The sequence below is a fragment of the Balaenoptera acutorostrata genome, chromosome 10, assembly GCF_949987535.1.
Source record: "Balaenoptera acutorostrata chromosome 10, mBalAcu1.1, whole genome shotgun sequence".
NCBI lineage: Eukaryota > Metazoa > Chordata > Mammalia > Artiodactyla > Balaenopteridae > Balaenoptera > Balaenoptera acutorostrata.
In genome coordinates this window covers 4,784,226-4,803,330 of record NC_080073.1, presented here as the reverse complement: position 1 = coordinate 4,803,330, position 19,105 = coordinate 4,784,226, and the positions used below count along the sequence as shown (strand labels likewise).

Here is a 19,105-nt window from a genome sequence, read left to right as displayed (position 1 = left end):
GTGTGCTCTTAAAATTTAATCTAATCGAAATGGCAATATGGGAATGGTAGGGGAACGGGTTTTTAAAAATATTTATTTATTTATTTTGGTGTAACGGGGCTCCATCTCAACAAGAAAATAAGATACCTGTCTCTAAAGAAGGTGGCAAAGAGGGCTGCCGCTCCTGGGGGCTCTGGAGTCGACCCTCTACTTCCCAGCTGGGGCCAGGCCCCCCTCCTCCCCACCATCCCCCAGCCCCCGAAGCTGACCTGAGGCTTTCCCCTTCCTTCAGCTCCTGGAGCGGGTGGGTTTCGTTTGAGGTTCCAGGAAGGTCCCTTCTCCTGAGCATCAGCAAGTGTCCGATTCGGCAGCTCGAGGGCCGATGGGAAGCTGGGGAGGGGAGCTGACATTTATTGGGGACCTTTTCTGTGCCAGCCGTGCTTCATAGGCTGGCTCAGTTCTCACAGCTCTGTGACGGAGGGGGATGATTTCCATTCTGCCGCCATGGGGGCGAGCGGAGGTGCTGGGGCCCTGGCTGGGAAGCCCCTGTCCTGTCCTGAGACCTCTCCCTTCGCCCTCCGCTCTACCTGCCCAGGAGGCAGCGAGCAGTCCAGTGCTTTATACAAAGTCCTGACAGCAGGAAGAAGGGAACTGGGCTGCCAGGGAATGTGTGGAAAACCACCCTGGTGATTAGATATTGATAACTTTACAGGGCATCTGTGAAGTGGGCAGAGCGGGGCAAATGTCCCCATTGGAGGGATGAAGACCCTGAGGCCTGGAGAAGGGAGCAGCTGCAGAGGCCACCCAGTGGTGAGTCCAGAGCTGGCCCCCTGCCCCACACTCTCCTCCCTGCCTCCCCCTGCATCTCTCTTAGGGGGTGATGGAGGAGAACACAGAAAGAGAGCCAGCAGAACTCCTCCGTTGAGTGTCTAATTACTTACGATCATGCATGCTCGCTCTCTCGCTAAACATTTATTAATGTGTTAGGATTTCCATTAGCGCATTACTTGAACTGAAAGCACTTGCATATGGCTGGGAGAAAGGAGAGGGAAAAAACAGCCCCTCCGCCACCTAACAGGCATCGATCACAGTTGACAGATCAGATGGAGGCTAGAGGCGGGGGAGGGGCCCAGCCTGAGACTCCAGCGTGCATCCTCTCAGCCGAACGACGCAGAGGTGAGGGTGTGCTGTGCCAGGTTCTGCTGCCACAGGGGAGCTGAGCTCCAGGGGCCTGGGTCTGAGCGCCCGTTAAGTCTGGCCCTGGCTGAGCGCCAGACACGGTGCCAAGCACTCTCCGTGCCTCATCTTCTGTAACCCTCAGCCGCCTTCAAGGCTGTCCATTGTACAGATGCTGAGACTGAGGCTCAGTGACATCCTCTTTTCTTTCATTCATCAAATATTTATTGAGTGGAGACAGAGTCGCAGGCAGGCACAGGCTTTGTGCGCGAGCACCGTGTCCTGCTGCTCTCCTGTTCCGACCTGGACAAGGTCTTGGCCAGGTCCAGCCCTCTCTCCAAGGCTGTCTTCCCATCTGTACAAGAGGCCCCTCCAGCTCTGACACTGAGGTTCCAGCCTCAGTCTGTGTCAGACGACCCTGACAGCCCCTCCCATGCCACAGTGAGGAAGGCACCACGGGGGTCTCTAGATGCCTGTCTCACTAAGAGGAGCCTGAGGCCCGGGGAGAGGAGCGGCTGCCAGAGGCTGTGCAGCTTGGAAGTGGTTCAGGCTGCGACTTGATCCTGACCTCTTGGCTCCAGGTCCTCAGCACTGTTCCCAGTTCCTGGAAGGAGGAGGTAAGGAAACGGGGATTGGGTGGCCCAGAAAGAGCCCCAGGCCAGACCTTAGGTGGCCCTGGCTCTAGCCCAGCCTCAGCCCACCGGGGTCTGCACCTACCCCCAGCAAGGCTGCCGAAGCCGGGAGCCCCTCGTGGCTCTCGAACAGCTGGGCAGGTGCCCCTTCTCCAAGGTTGCTGCCGGTGGCAGATACCAGATGACCGTCCACTGTGCCAGCCCTGCCCTCAGGGCAGGTAGGAGCCCCAGCAGAGCGGCCACCACTGGGCAGGGCTGGCACCCTGGACCCAGCACTTTCCCAAGTACACCCTCATACTCCTCCAGCCAGACTCCAGAACACCTCCTAGGATGGAACCCGGCCACGCCCTCCCCTGCTTGTAACTTTAGTGGCCCCTGCCGGCCGCCAGCTGGCCCCCCGGACTCGTAGGCCCTCCTGCCTCCCCTGCCATCCCATCCCGCAGCCCCAGCACCTCTACACCAGCCGGCCCTTCCCTCCCTGGACCTGGACCCAGCTGTCCCCCTGCCTAGGCTGGGGAACTTCCCCTCCCTCCTGGGCCAAATCTCGCTGCTCTGGGCTCCCACAGCACTGGGGCTGGAGCATATTCCCACCTCTCACGGTTATTAGTTTTCCCTTTGTCTGCTGCCTCCTAAGCCTGGGAGCTCCTTGAGGACAGGGACTGTCTAGGATTCATCTCAGTGTCCCCAGCACCCAGCTCAGGCCAAATGTTGCAGTGGAAGGGAAGGAAGAAGGAGGAAGGAAGTGGGGCGGGAGGAGAGGAGGCTGGAAGGAGAGGAGAGTTGGCCTCTCCTTTCCTCTCCCCCCTTGACATTCTCAGCTCAGTCTAAGGCCTCACTCGGCTGTGGTGACGCAGCCTGTGGGGCTAAGCCATGAGGGGAGGCGGGGAGGAGGAGGAGGAGGAGGGGGCTGCTGACCAAGCAGCACCTCCACGCAGAGGCTTACGAGCTATTTGCGCGCTGTCCCCTAAGCCCTAATCCTTCATGGCCAAGTAGGAGCCCGACCCCTGGCGTACCAGAGGGGCTGGCCCGGGGAAGCAGAGACAGCCAACCCCAGCGGCCCCGGCACCACCCCTCACGGCTCCTCGCAGCTTGTTCTCAGCCTGGCCAAGAGGGGGCAGTGGGTCAGGAGGTCGCCCACACCCGGACTTGGCCCTCCATGTTCTCTGAGCCCCTCTCTGGACCTCCTGACACAGGGGACAAACGAGCTCAGGCTGGAGGGCTAGCCGCCTGCCTCCATTCCGGCTCTGCCGAGGAACCTCATTTCCCTCAGTGGTCAGAGGGGACTGAGGCCTCCTCACGGGGCTGGGAGCAGATGTTCCTTCACTGGGCAAATCTTTATTGAGCACCTACTCTGGGCTGCGAGCTCAGATGTAGCCAAGAACAGGCCGAGCCGGCCCTGCCTTCTAGAGAGAGATGGGCCGTCAGTCAGGAGACACATAAGACCGTTGCTGACAGCGACGACTACCAAATAGGAAATGAACGTGTGATGGGTGGGCCCCCCAGGCGTGTAGAGCTGGCGGGGGCTCTCCATGGCTGTGGATTGAACGAGGTTCAGAAGAGGATAACGCTTTCAGCAACGCTCACTGATCACCTGCAGGAAACTGAGGCACAGGGAAGGGGGGAGGGCTGGGCTACACCTGGCCTTGTGGCCGCAGGGCCTCAGTCCAGCGAGGGAGGACTGTGAGACCTGTATCGTCCGGTCTGAAGGTCTGTGAGAACTTTCCCTGGTGGGGAAAGCGGGTCAGGTTTACCATGCAGATGGATCCCCAGAGTTTTCTAATCCCAACGAACTGAGAGGGGAAGCGGGCCTTCCGGGGCTCTCTTGGCCACCGAGAGCCGCAGGCTTGAGCCCAGTGCCGCCTCCACCACTGCTGCCCAGGCTTGATCGACTCAGTTGGGCCTTTTCCAGCACCCCAGCGCAGCCCTCTTTTGTCATTGGCACCGTGGTGTGAATTATGAATGGAAGCTCTTCCTGAGAGCTGTCTTTGGGGCAGGAGGGAGATGTGGCCAGGCAGGTTTGTCACATGACCTGGGTGACTCCCTGCCAACTAGGGGCCTTGGTCTCCCCACCTGCAAAATGCGGCAAGAGGGGGTCAGAGTAGGTGTCTTCTAATGACCTTCCTGCTCGCTCTATGAGCCTGTTCCTCTGAACAAAAAGAGCTTTATTTTTTTTTATTTTTTAATTCTTTATCATGCGTTACAGAACAGAGCTCCATCGCATCAGGGATGGCCTTTAACCCCCCATCTCCTCACCCTGTGAGCGTGGGATTATTAGACTTTCCTACAGAGGGTGAACCTGAGTCTTAGAGAAGGGAAGCACTTCCTGATGTAACCTAGATCCCTCCCCTCAGTCCACAAATATTTCTTGAGCACCTATTATGTGCCAGACCCCGGGGAATACTTCAGTGAAACAAACAGAAATCCCAGCTCATTCAAGTTCAGGGAAAATGATTTACATGCTCCTGCTGTGTGTGGAGCTGGGCTCTGGGGCCCTGTGGTGAGCAGGACAGACCCCAGCCTACCCCGAGGGACTCACATTACAGCCTAGGAGATGGACAAAAGACACATGAACAGAATAGGAATGAAAAGCTTCCAGGTTGTCATAAGCATTAGGAGGTAACAAGCAAGGTCCTGAGGTCGAGGGTCAAGGGCTCAGCCCGGCCTGGGCAGGGCTGTGTGGGCTGGTGTTGACCCAGGGTGTCCACTGTCTTTCCTTCCGTCTGGCTACCAAGGGCCGCGTCAGAATCAAACTCTTCACCTTGACCTCATTAACGACAGGCCTAATCACTGGGCCAAGCGCCTTGCACTTTGAGAGGCCACGCCCCACCCACCCGCCACGCCTGCCCCTGGCTCATTCACCAGCACACATTTCATCAGGCTTCCGCGAGCAAGTCCTGACCCTGCCCGGGACCGCAGGGGTCTGGAGCCCCAGGTGGGCTGGAGGGAAGGGGGCACATTTCTGAGCAGACAGATGTAGGAAACCCAGGTGGGAAGAGAAACTGGCCAGAGGGAACTTAAGTGATGGAAGTCTCGGAGACTGGTGCACTTCCCTGGCCGGCCTTGTATTCCCAGCCTCGGGGCCTTTGCACTTGCTGTTCTCTCTCCCTGAGCGTCTCTACCCCCCCAGAACTCCTTCCATCCTTGAGTTCTCAGAGAGGCCTTCCTGGGCTGCTCTAGACAACCATGCGCTGGGAGTGAGTCGCCGTCTGAACTTACCCTGTTGTTATTGGTTTCATTATTTGTTTGCGGGGCGCTCCTCGCCCCCCACAGAAAGACACTTCCTGCAGGCAGGGGCTTGGTCCTTCTTGTCCACTGTGTCCCCCAGAACTGAGCACCTCGTGTGGATCACAGTAGGTGCTGGATAAAAATTTGTGGCTGGACCGTGGTCATTGAGCACCTGAAGGCCGGGCTCCCAGTTCACTCCTGGGGGATGTCCTCACGATCCTGCTCTACATGGGAGCCCTCATTTTCCCCCAGAGCTCATCCCGCCGTCCTGGGACCCGCCCTCATGGCATTGCCTATCACCCGGCATCCAAGGCCCACGGTCCCAACCCAGCCTGACCAGACATCCCGGGTCGCATCCTGTGTGCTGCAGTGTCCAGCCAGTCCTGTTTCCGGGGTCCACCTCCCCTTCACGCGGGGGTACCCAGGACCACGCCTGCCTCGCTCATTGCAGGGATCTGGTGCCTGACATGGGTTTGGCACAGCTCACCTCCCGCAGGCAAGGGCCTTCAGGAGCCCCGAGGGCCTCTGTCCCCTCCCTGCTTCGGTCACCCTCCCCCCTTGGTCCCCTCCTCCATCCTCGCTCCCTTCAATGCATCTTTGAGGGCTTTTGAGCCACCTTTCTGTCCCCGAGATCTGCCCAAGGCGCTGCCCCCTGCCCCTGGATAAAGCCCCTGGCACTAAGCCCCACCAGAGCTGGCCGCAGCCCATGTGAGGCCACATCCCACGTGGGCCTCAGGCCTCTGCCCAGCCTTTGTCTTCAGTCCATGCTGTCTTCCCCACTTGGCAACCTGGCAGAGTGTCCCCCCTCCCTCAAAACGTTATCTCCCTGGACATCTCCGCAGGCAGGCAGCCTTCCTCCCTGGGCCGGGAGCTGCTCTTCCCACACGGGAGTCGTCCTCAGCCTGTAAGCTCCTCCTTCTTCGAGCTTCGGCTCCCCAGTGGCCTGCACATAAATGATTGTTGAACGAGTGAGCGAGTGAATTCCAATTCAATGTAGCAAATGCTTTTTGAGCTCCTGGGTGATGCCGGGCTTGTGTCTGGCATGGGGAGTGCCCTGCCCTTGCGAAGCTCACAACCTGGCAGATGGGCTACTCTCAGTATGCGGTGACTGGATGAGCCAGGAGGTGACTTAGGTGGGGAAGGAATGGGTGAGGGGCTGAGTGAGGGGATGAGAGAATAACCGGCGCCTCTGCCCTCTGGGAGCTCATGGTCCATTTGGGAGGAAGACGAAGTTTGCTTGCCCTAAGCCAGAAGGAAGTGGGTATGGAGTCAGAGGTCCCAATGCCAGGCCAAGGCCATCAGCTGAGATGACAGAGATTCCTCGGGGACAGGAGAGTTGGGGGCGGGCCTCCTGTCCTTTCCCAGGGTCCCCAGCACCTCCCTTCCCCGACGACAGCCTTCTACCTGGAGTCACCTTGGCCCCTCTTGGAAGCCAATTAGGCCCCCAGTTGCAGCAGTGAGGATTAATATGATTAATAACGCCCCCAATCTCGCAGGTGCTGATTCAGCCAGGAGCTTAGGGAGGGGAGGTCACTTTATAAGGGCCTGGGGGGGGGGGCGGGTAGTTTCAGAGCCTGGAGCCATCCAGCCGGAGCCCTGCGCGGCTGAGCTCAGGCCTCAGCAACATCCTCGGGTTGGAGCTGCCGCAGGGCAGCCGCAAGGGCCGCAGCCATGAACGGGACGGAGGGCCTGAACTTCTACGTGCCTTTCTCTAACAAGACGGGCGTGGTGCGCAGCCCCTTCGAGTACCCGCAGTACTACCTGGCTGAGCCGTGGCAGTTCTCCGTGCTGGCCGCCTACATGTTCTTGCTGATCGTGCTTGGCTTCCCCATCAACTTCCTCACGCTCTACGTCACGGTCCAGCACAAGAAGCTGCGCACGCCTCTCAACTACATCCTGCTCAACCTGGCCGTGGCCAACCTCTTCATGGTCTTCGGTGGCTTCACCACCACCCTCTACACCTCTCTGCACGCGTACTTCATCTTCGGGCCCACGGGATGCAACGCGGAGGGCTTCTTTGCCACCCTGGGCGGTATGAGCTGGGGTGCGGGTGACGGGGGCTACAGGAGCCAGGAGCTTGCGGTGTGAGGGGGGCGGTGTCTGGGGACAGCCTGTGCCTTGGGGATGGTGGCTGAGAGGCCATTATCCAAAGCCCTCACTTAATCAACAAACACTTTAGTGATGATGAGCTAGGCTGCCGTTTGTCGAGGGTGGGCACTGAACACTGTTGATCTCACTTGGAGTGGGGTCATTGTCTTGCTTGCCAGCAAGGAAGCAGATGAGAGAAGTCAAGGGCCTTGCTGGGGTCACATCGAGTTTCTGGCGGGGCTGAGTTTCAAGCCCATGTCTCTGAGGCCCTTCAAGACATATTCTGCTTCCCTCGCAGCAGCTGTGCTGGGTCAGACCCACACCAGGCACTGGGGATAGAGCTGGACAAGACAGATCCCTGTGTTCAGGGCTCCCAGCCTGGGGCGGGAGGAGGGCTCTCAGTCCTCCAGTCACTGGACTGTCTGTGCTGGGCGATGGGCTCGGTCCTTCTCCGGCATCTAGCTGAGTCCCTCCCAGCCCGCCTCCAGCCTCTCTGCCATGCTTGAATGCTTTCTGCGTTGATGATTCCATTCACAGGGAGACGTTAGACCTGTGAGATGATCTGTGTAGTTTTGAACCATACTTTAAAATACTTTCTTTAACTGAAAAACTGATTCTCTGCAGAGACTAGATCCCATTTAGCAGATGAGAAAACTGCAGTGTGCAGAGGGGAAGAGTGACTTAGGGATATGGCAGGGCAGTGACCAGGGCCTAGGTCTCCTGGCTCAGATCCAGGAATGTCCCCTGGGGACACACGGCCTCTCAGGCAAGCAGGAGACACGAGAGGTCATTATTACAAAGCCAGGGTGACGGGGAGAGCCTAGCACCAGCCACAAGGACGCTCTGCCTCCTGTCTTCTCTCTCCCGCCTGTGTCCAGGCTGCTGTCTCCGCCCCATTCCTGGGACTCTGGCCGCCACTGGGTGTTTGTCACCTTCAGTGACCACAATCACACAGTCTCAGGCCAGAAGGGTGCCACACACAGGCGGACACGTCTCTGCTACAACTATGGTCCTGGAATACTCACTAGTGTTCCCTTTCACTCTCAGAAATGTCCTAGTTTGGCCGATAAATCCTATGGCCACCCTCCCTCCTGAGTTTCTGGGGTGATGTGCAGGGCAGATGTCTGAATCACATCATTATTTCCTCCTCCTTTCTCTGAGCAAAACATTATGCAGCTCCTTGGCTCCTAGGAGAGGGTCCCACATAACTCATGTTATTACATTTCCCTGGAGGGGAGAGGCCGCTGCCCAGGAGGGAGGGAAGGCCTCCCAACTCCAGGCTTCTGCTGCCTCTGCAATATCTTTTGACAGGAACTCTGCCTGTTGCCCCATGAAGGACTCATTTTTCTGTAAAAACTCCCTACAGGGCTCTCAGTCTAGCCATGACCCCATGACCCGATTTCTGTGTCCCTCAAGAACCCAGAGCTCTTCAGCTGAACTAACCTTCCTAGGAGTTACTCTGCACGGCCTATTGGCCCCTCTGCCCCGCAACCCCTCTTCAGTGTCCAGGCCCTCCGCAACCTAAGGCCTTGCTCCAGGCCCGCCCCCAGGTGCCTTCCTGGCCTCCCTCTCCCCATCCCTCAGAGGAGCTCCCCCTCCTTAGACAGGTCCAGCCACGTGGCGTGTTGACTGACAGCTGGCTACCTTGCAGGTGAAATTGCCCTGTGGTCCTTGGTGGTCCTGGCCATCGAGCGGTACGTGGTGGTGTGTAAGCCCATGAGCAACTTCCGCTTCGGGGAGAACCATGCCATCATGGGCCTCGCCGTCACCTGGATCATGGCTCTGGCCTGTGCCGCGCCACCCCTCGTCGGCTGGTCCAGGTAACAGCACCGAGTGGAAGGGAAGGAAGGGTCTCCAGGGCTCTTCGTAGGGTCCTCCAGCCAGGAGGGCTGTCTGGTTCCAGGTCCCGAGCTGGCAACTGTCATGGGGTTGAGGTTTAGGGCAGGGAAGAGAGGGTCAGCCCCGAACGCTGCTATGGGGCTGGTCCCCATGTCAAGGAGACTCCAAGATGCCCCAACCCTTCACCTTGGCTGCGCCCCTAATCCGCAACTAAGCCAGGGCCAGATTCCAATCCTCTTTGGTCCAGTGCCCTGTTGAGCAGCTCCTCTGACCTTAGGCCTCAGCACCTGGGGAGGCAGAGCCTTCCTCATGCAGGTGTGACATTGTAGCCTCTGGGAAGCAGTCCTGTCCAGACTCTAGGCCGTTATCTCCAAATGGGCTGAGATGAGCTGGGGTTGCGGTGGACAGTGGTTCTGGACATTGGACTAGTGACTCTGTGGGCGGCCTCGTGTCCCTCTGCTTCCGGGAAACTCCCATCTCTCTCCACTTTCCTCCTCTCTCAGTCTTCCTGGGGCTAGTGTTCTTTGCCCCGTGCTGAATTTGAGCAATTCAGTAAGGGACAAAAAACTCTGGCCCCCTTCCCTGTCTTCTCCAGTCTGGCCCGGTTACATCCTCATAGGCACAGCTAACAGACACTGGGTTTTCCGAGGTCGGTCCAGTGTCTCCATCCTCTGAAATCACCCAAACATCCTAACCAGGCGCCCCGGAGCCTCTTGTTTCCAGAAAGTGCAAAGATCCCTTAGTTACCCTGTGTGCCCCTCTTTGGCCTAGAAAGACCTGGGCGCCTCAGATACAGAGCTTGGGAGTGCTTTTCCTTTCTCCCTGCCGACCTGTGCCCTGCGTGGCCCGAGGCCTGGCCTCCGGCTGCTAGGGAGTGGCAGGCCGGGCGGGGCGGGGGATGAGAGACTTGGAGAGACTATGGTCCTGGGATAACACTGCGCGGAACAGAACAGTGAAACAAAACTGTTTCCACAGGTGCATTTGAATCGCTTATCTCAGTCGATGTGATCCTCACAGTCACACAACCAAGGAGAGGTTTATTATCCCCATTTTACAGAGAGGGAAAGTGAGGCCCAGAGTGAGACCAGCCCTACAGTAGGCGGTGGCAGGGGACTCTGGTCAGCTGGGCCTGTTCCCAAGTCCCTCACATGTGGGTCTCCCTTTGCCCCTCCCGCCCCATCCCCCCACCGGTCCTCAGGTACATCCCGGAGGGAATGCAGTGCTCGTGCGGGATTGACTACTACACGCTCTCGCCAGAGGTCAACAATGAGTCCTTCGTCATCTACATGTTCGTGGTCCACTTCTCCATCCCCCTGATCATCATCTTCTTCTGCTACGGGCAGCTGGTCTTCACAGTCAAGGAGGTATGGTCCTATGCTGGGCGCTGGGGACGCGCACATTGACTGGGCTGAGCCTAGCCCCCGTCCCAGAGGAGCCTCAGTCTGAACACCAGGCCCTGTGTCCCTGCAGGCGGCTGCCCAACAGCAGGAGTCGGCCACCACTCAGAAGGCCGAGAAGGAGGTCACTCGCATGGTCATCATCATGGTCGTGGCTTTCCTGATCTGCTGGGTGCCCTATGCCAGCGTGGCGTTCTACATTTTCACCCACCAGGGCTCCAACTTTGGCCCCATCTTCATGACCGTCCCGTCGTTCTTTGCCAAGAGTTCCTCCATCTACAACCCCGTCATCTACATCATGATGAACAAGCAGGTGCCTGCTGGTGGGGCGGGAGGGTCCAGGTCCCCCAAGGCCACAGGAGGACGAGCCACATTCTTGACTGGGCCCTCAGTCTTTCCACCTGCAAAATGGTCAGGGAGTTGGTCTTCCCCGGGGCGTCAGAGTCATCTGGGAGAAATTCAGACTCCTGGGCCAACCCCCAGACCTTCTGATTAGAGGCTCAGGGTGGGCCCAGGAACCTGCATTTCTAACAAGCCCTCTAGGTGGCTCTGATGCTGGCTCAGGAATGAGAAGCACCAGTCCAGATGGTTTCGGAGGCCTGCTTTAAAGGTCAAACAGTCAAAGTCCCAAGCCTGGGAAGAGGTGACAGTTTCTGCACAGCTGGACAGGGAGCTAAAAAGTCTTGTTCCGAGGAATGAAGGGATAAAGCGGTCCTTTAACATAGACCAGTGGTTCCTCTGCAGATCCCTTGATCCAGTGGGGAAAACATGGAGTCAGACATATTGGGTTCAAATCCCAGCTCTGCTAGTTTCTAGCTTTGTGATCTTGGGCAAGTCACTTCCCTTCTTTGGGCGTCAGTTTCTTCATCCATAGGAAGGGTGAAATCCTAAACTCTTGGGTTAAATGAGATAATTTACAGATAGCCCTTGGCACACAGAGGGCATCATGGAGCATCACCAGTGACAAAGCCCCCTGAGGTTTGGTCCTGGCATTTCCGGGTGGGGTCGCGAAGGCTTAGTAAGTTCCTCCGGGGAGCCATTTGAGAGGGGAGTGGAGGCTGGGAGGGCCAGAAGCGGGAAGGGGGTGGAGGCAAATCTCACCGACCATGCCGGTTGCCACCCACATTTTGGGGGACCCTGACACTGACTCATGCCCTTCCTTCCAGTTCCGGAACTGCATGCTCACCACCCTGTGCTGTGGCAGGAGCCCACTGGCTGACGATGAGGTCTCCACCACTGCCTCCAAGACAGAGACCAGCCAGGTGGCGCCTGCCTAAGGACTCTGTGGCCAACTGTAGGAGTCTCCCAGCCCCCGCCCTCCACCCCAGCCGCCCCATCAGGAGCCGTGCCTGTCGGAACCAGGTCACACAGGCTCCCTGAGTTTAAACAAACAAACAAAAAAAGAATTAATGAGAGAAAAATGAGGCTCCTCACTTGGCAGGGTCGGCCCAGTCTGGAGTCCTGATTTCCCAGGGGCTGGTGGGATCTGTACCCCCTTTCCCCCCAAACTCATCTCTCAGGCACACGAGAACTCTTGCTCTGGAAAAGTGTCCCAGCTTAGGGATAAGTGTGTAGCACAGAGTGGGGCACATAGTAGGTGCTTAATAAATGCTAGATGGATAAAGGAAGGAATGAATGGAGACATGAATGGAGAGATGAATGGGCGGAGCGAGCATATCTATCCTCTCAAAACCATGCTAGCAGCAGCAGCTCACCCTTGGCTGATGACCTTGAGCAGTTGTTTTCCTCCTTGGGCCTCACTTTCTTCCCCCATAAAATGGAAATTCCAAATCCCCCACACAGCTGCTGTGAAGATCAAATGAGATTGTGTGTGTGCGTGTGCTTGTGCGCGTGTGTGTGTGTGTGCGTGTGAGCACTTTGTAAATGGTAAGGAGCTGTACAGACTGTAGTTAACATTATAAATAATATCAGTGAATATAATTAATTCATTGCTATGATCATCACCTCTTGATAGTGACCATTTTGAGATTGGGCAAGGCCCTGAGCATCCAGCCTCAGCAGGTTTATAAAAATGAGCCAGACATCAAGGCCAGACCAGGCCTGGGTGTTGGGCCACGGGAGGGACAGTCAAGGAAATGCAGAATGCAGTCATCAGGACTGAAAAAACAACATCGGGGGTCCAGAGTGTGGGACCGAGGCCCAGGGATCTCACCTCCAGCATGGAGCCCCGGGACTAGGGCCACCCCTTTTCAGTGTGGCCCATGGAGAGACAGGCCTTTCTCTCAGCTTCCGGAAACCACTTGTTCTCCTCCCCAGCACTCAGGCTGCAGCATCTCTGGGCCAGTATGGAGCTTCTAGAAGCCACGCTTACCTGCCCACATTTAATGGGGAGCTGGGTCCCCAATGTCACCCTTTTCTCAAAGAGCTTAGAAACAAAGAATGGGAAATCTGGCTGGGCCCACCTTCCCTGGGGATGTTCACAGGTCTCAGGTTTCGACTCCCTTGCTGGGCGAGCCTTCAGCGGCTCCAGTCCATTCTTCACTGTGGAGAGTCCTTGCTGTGAAACTGGCTGGGACTCTGGGGCATCAAAACTGAGCTGCTTCAGCAACTGCCCCTCCTCCTCCACATAACCAAAGCTGGAAGCTCTACCTTTCCGCAGCTCTGCCTGGAGATGAAGGCAAATTGGGGTATTAAAAGCTCAGCTCCTATACTTGGTGTTGATGGTGGTGGTTTTTGTCACTCTCAAGCTCTTTATCTGCAGGATGGATTGGAACAGGGCAGCGTCCACCTGATCCTTGACCCTGGGTTGCCCGGTTTGGGCAACCGTCAGAGCCCCCTGGGAGTACGAGGTGGGGGGAGCAGGCTGAGGAATGAGAAAAGCCCCAACTTTGGAGTCACAGAGATCCAGGTGATCCGTGAAACTGCAAGCAAGTTTTGTCACCTCTCTGAGTCTCCTTATCTGCAAAAAGGAATCTTAAAGCTGACCTTGATGGGATTTGATGAGCTTTCAGGCTTTATGCAGCCAGCCTGCTTCCTGGACACAGCAGACAGTGGGAGACTTTTGGCATTACTGGAGCCTTGGCTCAGAGCTGGCCCTACCAGGGACCTCATCTCCAAGGGGAATGGGATGGAGATGTAGCTCCCAAATTACCCTCATCCTCCAAGGTAGGAAAGGGCGTCAGGAGCCTGAGAAGGAAGATCTCCAGTGCCATGGAGGGACTGGAGCAGGTAATGGCTGGGATCTCTATTGTTGCCCCGCTTTACTCTGTCTCCCTAGGTGATGTCAGTCAGGATTACTTTGGCTGCAAGTGACAGTAAATCCCACTCAATAGCACTGAAGCAAAATGGAAAAACTATTGGCTCCCATAAATGAAAATCTCAGGGCATCAGGCACAGCTGGATGCAGGTGCTCGGATGATGTTATCTGGCTTCTATGTCTCCCCTCTGGCTGCACTTTCCTCTGTGTTGGCTTCATGCAAGGCTGACTGTTCTCAAGAGGTGGCATAAAGGCCACCAGCAGTTCCAGGCTCTGCAAGGCCTATAGAAAGTGGTCTTCTTTTTCTCATCTGTTCCAGCACAGTTCCCAGGTAGGGCTCTCATTGGCCAGGCCTGGGTCACCTGATAGCCCCTAAGCCTATGATCAGGCTGGGATGGGGATTCATCCTCTGATTGGCCAGGCCTGGGTCACCTGATAGCCCCTAAGCCTATGATCAGGCTGGGATGGGGATTCATCCTCTGATTGGCCAGGCCTGGGTCACCTGATAGCCCCTAAGCCTATGATCAGGCTGGGATGGGGATTCATCCTCTGACTGGCCAGACCTGGGTCACCTGCTTGCCTCTGCAGCCAAAGGTAGAGTTAACCCCACAGAAACCAAATGGTCTGAGGGTGGGGACAGGAAGGAGCCCAAAGGAAACCTCAGGGGCTTGTTACTAGAGGAGGAGGGCCAGAGGCAGCGTGGCCAGAACCAGCAGCGGGCCAGAGGGGATGGACTCTATGTCGGTGATGCCCAGCTAGTCCAGCCTCCCCCCACAGCGGGGACCAGAGGAGAAGGTTCCCAAGGGGCCCCCGCGGGTCTTACCCTCCATTTCAGATGCCGAGTCGGGCCTGGCACGGCAGTGGGAGAGACAGTGGCATTTCAGCTCGTCTGCCTTGCAGGCAGCCCTGTCCTCTCACTCCCACACCCCAGTCAACTTATTCTGAGGATTCAGCCTCACATCCAGAGAAAAAAGTTACTCTAAAACCAGAACATTCTCTGGCTTTTCCTGGTAGAGAGAAAAGCCTCCTTACTTCCTTAATTTATAATTGATTTGACAGCCACTGATGGGGAACCCGCCATAAATAAAGGCAAAGAGCTGCTGACTGAGGCTGGGGAGAGGGTGTTACCCAGCTCATGTCCAGGCTCCAGGAAGCCAACAGGTTTATGGAGTGCCTGTTGTGTGCAATCGTATCTTCACTCAAGCCAACCTGAGGAAGCTGACCCTAGGCCAGGTCGTGCTGTGGACTCAGAGATGGATTGGAGGGAGCAAGTCTCTGGGCTGTGACCTGGCCAGTGTCAGGGCCACAGAGCTCTCTCACCCCTGATTTTGCCTCTGGGAGGAGAGCACATGAACCTCCACCCCAAGGCAGCAGGGCCTGATGACAGCCTGCCCCTTGCCCTCTAGTAGAGACATGCGTTCCACATACCCCAAAGTGCCCCTGGGAGACAGTGGGTGCCCTTCCCAGCTGTGTGACCTCAGGCCAAATCCTTGAACCTCACTAGGGCTCAGGCCCCTCAGCTTTAAAGGGAGAATCATTCCAGTTGGTAGAATTGTCTAAAGGGACTGAGATTATTGATACAAGAGATGAGGTGCATAATAGGCATTCAATAAATGTGAGTTCCCTTCCCAGAGACATGAACCAAGTTCAAAGGAGCAGCTCCTGTTTAGTGGGAGATAGATGCGTAGAGAGATTAAAATAAGGGAGGTGTCTCAGGAAAGGGGGAAGCAAGTGCTAACTGCCCCCAGTATTCATTCCCTTTCTTTCTTTTAGTATTATCAGCCCAAGTTCTAGCTAGGCACCTCGCCACCCAGCACAAGACTGTGTCTCCCAGCTTCCCCTGCATCTGCGATGGCATTTAGGTGATATTAAGGTCTAGCCAAAGGAATATAATCAGAAGTGATATGTGCAGTCTCTGGGTTGTGCATTTCAGAGAATGGAGGTGTCCACCATGTCCTCTCTTCTTTCCTTCCTGGTGGCTAGAATGTGGTCATGATGACCAGCACTACAACAGCTTCTTGGATCATGAGGTAGAATCTGTGGGCAGATAATGGCAGAGCATCAAGAAAGAAGGAGCCTGGGTCTCCCATGCTGCCTCACCAGCCCTGCACAACCCAGACTTGAGGGGTTTCATGAGAGAACAGTCTCCTGGTTTCATGTTGAAGCCACTGTTATTTTGGAGTCAGGGATGGTCTCTTAACTAAAGCAGAGAGCTTCCAGGTTGTAGCCCAGGGTCTGGACTTAGGAAGACCTAGTGCAGGTCCTCTCTGAACTTTAGCTTTTTCATGTATAAATATAACAGTGAATATAAAATATGTGGACATTGAACATGGCAGCTCTTTCTACCCTGCCCTCTATGCATTTATTGACCTAAAGTCACAGATGTCCTCATGCTACAGGGGTTAAAGTTAACACAAAACAGGCACTGCTTCAAAGAGTTTAGAACTGAAACCTGCAGAACTGTAAGTTCACACATAGGCGGACCCCATTCAATGTTACAAGATGGCAAAAAAAGTTTTTGGCAAAACTTACATTTCGTACAGGCCTCAGTAAAAGCGTCTCATGAGTACACCAAGCAACCTGTCCTCTCTCCAGAAGCCGGATCCTCACAATTACCATTTCCCTGTGAAAAGGCAATCCTCTAGAAGAATTTTTAGATCACGCAGCACATTTTAGAACTTCTTCCCTCCAAATGCAAAACTCTGTCCTGGCACAGCCCTGGAGCAGGGTTTCAGATGAAGCTCATGGGAATGTTTGTATCACTGAGTCTTTCTCTACTTCTCAGTTCTTGGAAATGTGATCAAAATTGCTGCCCCCATTGGCACCAGCTTCCATGCGCCTCTTTGCCTCATCTCATCTCCTGCTCTAGATGGTTCCCGCAGATGGTTTTCAGGCCTCCCTCCACTCAGCCAAGCTGGGCTCTGGCACTGGGGCTTCCACAGCAATGGGTGCTGAGCACCTACTGCGTGCCAGGCTCTGTGCTGGGCACCAGGGAACACAACCAGGAACAAGACAGACACAGCCCTGCCCACCCCCACTCCCTCCCAGAGCTCAAGGAGACAGGTAAGGCAGTGTTTTAACTTGGGGTGCTAGAGGCTCCCACAGAGCAAGTTGAGGGGCTGCTGGCAACCCAAGGTGGGGGTCCCGAACATCCTAGGGTGTCAGGGAGGGCTTTTCCGAGGAAGTGATGTCTACACTGAGGCCAAAAGGATGAGTGAGAAATGGTCCAGAGAAGGTAGGTGGAGATAAAGGAGGGCCTTCTAGGAAGAGTGTATCAGCTAGCTTATGCTGTGTGACAAACAACCCCCAAATCTTGTGCTTCAAACAACACACCATGTACTGTTGCTCATGACTCTGCAGATCAGCCAGGTGATCTGGACCAAGCTTGGCTGATCTCTGCTGGGCTCATTCAAGCATCTGTGGTCAGTTGGAGGGCTGGCTAGTTGGCCAGCTGTGGGCTGGGCGACAGGGGAGACTGGGCCATGGGCTGCTCAGCATCCAGCAGGCTTGTTCACATGGGACTGGGACTAGACATCATTTCCACCATGCGGGATTGGTCAAAGCAAGTCACAAGGTGAGCTCAGATTCAAGGCATGTGGGAGGAGCTGCAAACTTATACTGCAAATGGGCATGGATATGGACGGGGTGAAAAACTGGGGCCATTGTGACATCAGTCTAACAGATACACACACAGAGGAAACACAAAGGGGAAAACCCAGCTCTCAACACCTAACCAGTTCCAAGAGCCTCACTGTGGTTGGACTGTGGGTTTCCAGGGGGAAGGAGGCTCCATAAGACAGACTGAAGAGGTCAAGCTTTCACCCATGGCAGTGGGGAGCCATGAAGGGTGCTAGGCAGGGCAGTGATATCCAGTTTCACTTTAGAACACTTTGCCTCCCTCAATCCAGACCTCTGGTGATGAAGAGTCCCCTGGAAAAATCCCAGCAATAGGACTACAGAGAGAAAACTGCAAGTCTGTTCTAAGCCTGTCCCCTTCAAATCCTACACCCTCCTCAGAGGTAACCACTGCTATTACCTTGGAATGAACCCTTTCAGACCTTCTTCTGTGGCTTCACTGACACACACACACACATGCGCACACACACACACACACGAGTTCTGTCTTCTCAGAAGTAGGGACATATTCCACAGATACTTTCTGTTTTATTTCATTTTCACTGTTGTGTACTATTCCACCGTGTGAACAGATCACAGTTGATTTGTCCAATCTCCCCTTGGTGGGCATTTAGGTTGTTTTGAATTTTTGCTAAGCTTGCAGTGTATCAGTGTAAGAGTTCCTCTCAGATTTATACCCAGAATGACATGGATGGGATGTGGCATGAATCTGTCTTAGTTGTATTAGACGTTACTCAATTCTTTCTATGTGGCCACCAACTTACCTTCCCGACGGCTGTGCATTTCTTCACATCCTAGACACGCAGTATTGACGGGCATTTAAATATTTGTCATTCTACTGGGTGTGAAATACCACCTCATCCTTGTTTTAATCCACCTCGTCATTTTATTTTATTTTATTTATTTTATTTTTATTTTTTTTATTTTTATTTATTTATTTTTTTTTTTATTTTTATTTTTTTAAATAAATTTATTTTTATTTATTTATTTTTGGCTGCACTGGGTCTTCGTTGCTGTGTGCGGGCTTTCTCTAGTTGTGGAGAGCGGGGGTTGCTCAGCAGTTGTGGAGCAGGGGCTTAGCTGCTCCGCAGCATGTGGGATCTTCCCGGGCCAGGGCTCGAACCCGTGTCCCCCGCATTGGCAGGCAGATTCTTAACCACTGCGCCACCAGGGAAGTCCTCTCGTCATTTTAAATGGCTGCAGAGTATTCTACAGTAAGGGAGTAATTCAGCCAGAGCCTGAGTGATTCATTTGGAACTTTTTTTTTTTTTTTCCTTTTCCAAATAATGCAGCAATTATTTCTTTTCTGACTAATGCACTCCTAGGAAAGAGAAGTGGAGTGCTGGGCTCAAGGGAATACCTTTTCCAAGTAGGCTGCACCCAATTTATGCCCCAGGCAGAGGCAGTGAGGGCCTGGCTCCCTGCATCCTTGCCAACGCTTTGTCTTCAATTTTTATCAATGTGATGAGAAAATAGTATCTCATCGTTGTTTCAATTTAAAATTTCCTGAGTGTCAAAGAAGTCGAAGATATTTTCCTGTGTTTATCAGCCTTTCTGGTGAATTAATATTCTTTGTTTATTTTCCCAGAGGACATTGTCCTTATTTATGGAGACTTTGGGGAAGTAATTTAATTTAAAAATTGCTCATTCATCCCTTAAAAATTCTTTCTTATAAAACAAAACGAAAGGAGGCCACAGGTTGACCTGGGGTGTCTGTTCCAGGTAAACCCACTGGTTGGCCCCCAACTGCTACTTCCTGAGGCACCAAGGCCAGCAGTGGCCTGGGAACAGGAGTGGACACTGGGGCAGTGGGATTGGAGGGCCTCAGCAGCTACCTCCACAGCCCAGGTGTGCCCAGTTCCCCATCAGCATTTCCAGGTACTGCTGAGCGGAGGGCGCAGGAGGGATCAAGCATC

The 19,105-nt window shown here is 54.9% G+C and overlaps 1 protein-coding gene across 4 annotated transcripts; it reads left to right on the top strand.

Moving 5' to 3' along the window:
• Positions 1 to 230: 230 nt before the first annotated feature.
• Positions 231 to 12,962, top strand: RHO (rhodopsin). 4 transcript variants are annotated; one of them, XM_057554008.1, is made up of 7 exons: positions 231 to 283; positions 692 to 789; positions 6,732 to 7,044; positions 8,752 to 8,920; positions 10,138 to 10,303; positions 10,410 to 10,649; positions 11,503 to 12,962. In XM_057554008.1, the coding sequence occupies exons 2-7, from the start codon at positions 739 to 741 to the stop codon at positions 11,611 to 11,613; spliced, it is 1,050 nt and encodes a 349-aa protein (XP_057409991.1). In that variant the 5' UTR covers positions 231 to 283; positions 692 to 738; the 3' UTR covers positions 11,614 to 12,962. The 4 variants fall into 4 exon arrangements, with proteins under 4 accessions (XP_057409991.1, XP_057409990.1, XP_057409992.1 ...); XM_057554007.1 differs by lacking the exon at positions 231 to 283 and having other exon boundaries at positions 299 to 789; XM_057554009.1 differs by lacking the exon at positions 231 to 283 and having other exon boundaries at positions 727 to 789; positions 6,749 to 7,044.
• The last annotated feature ends 6,143 nt before the right edge of the window (positions 12,963 to 19,105 follow it).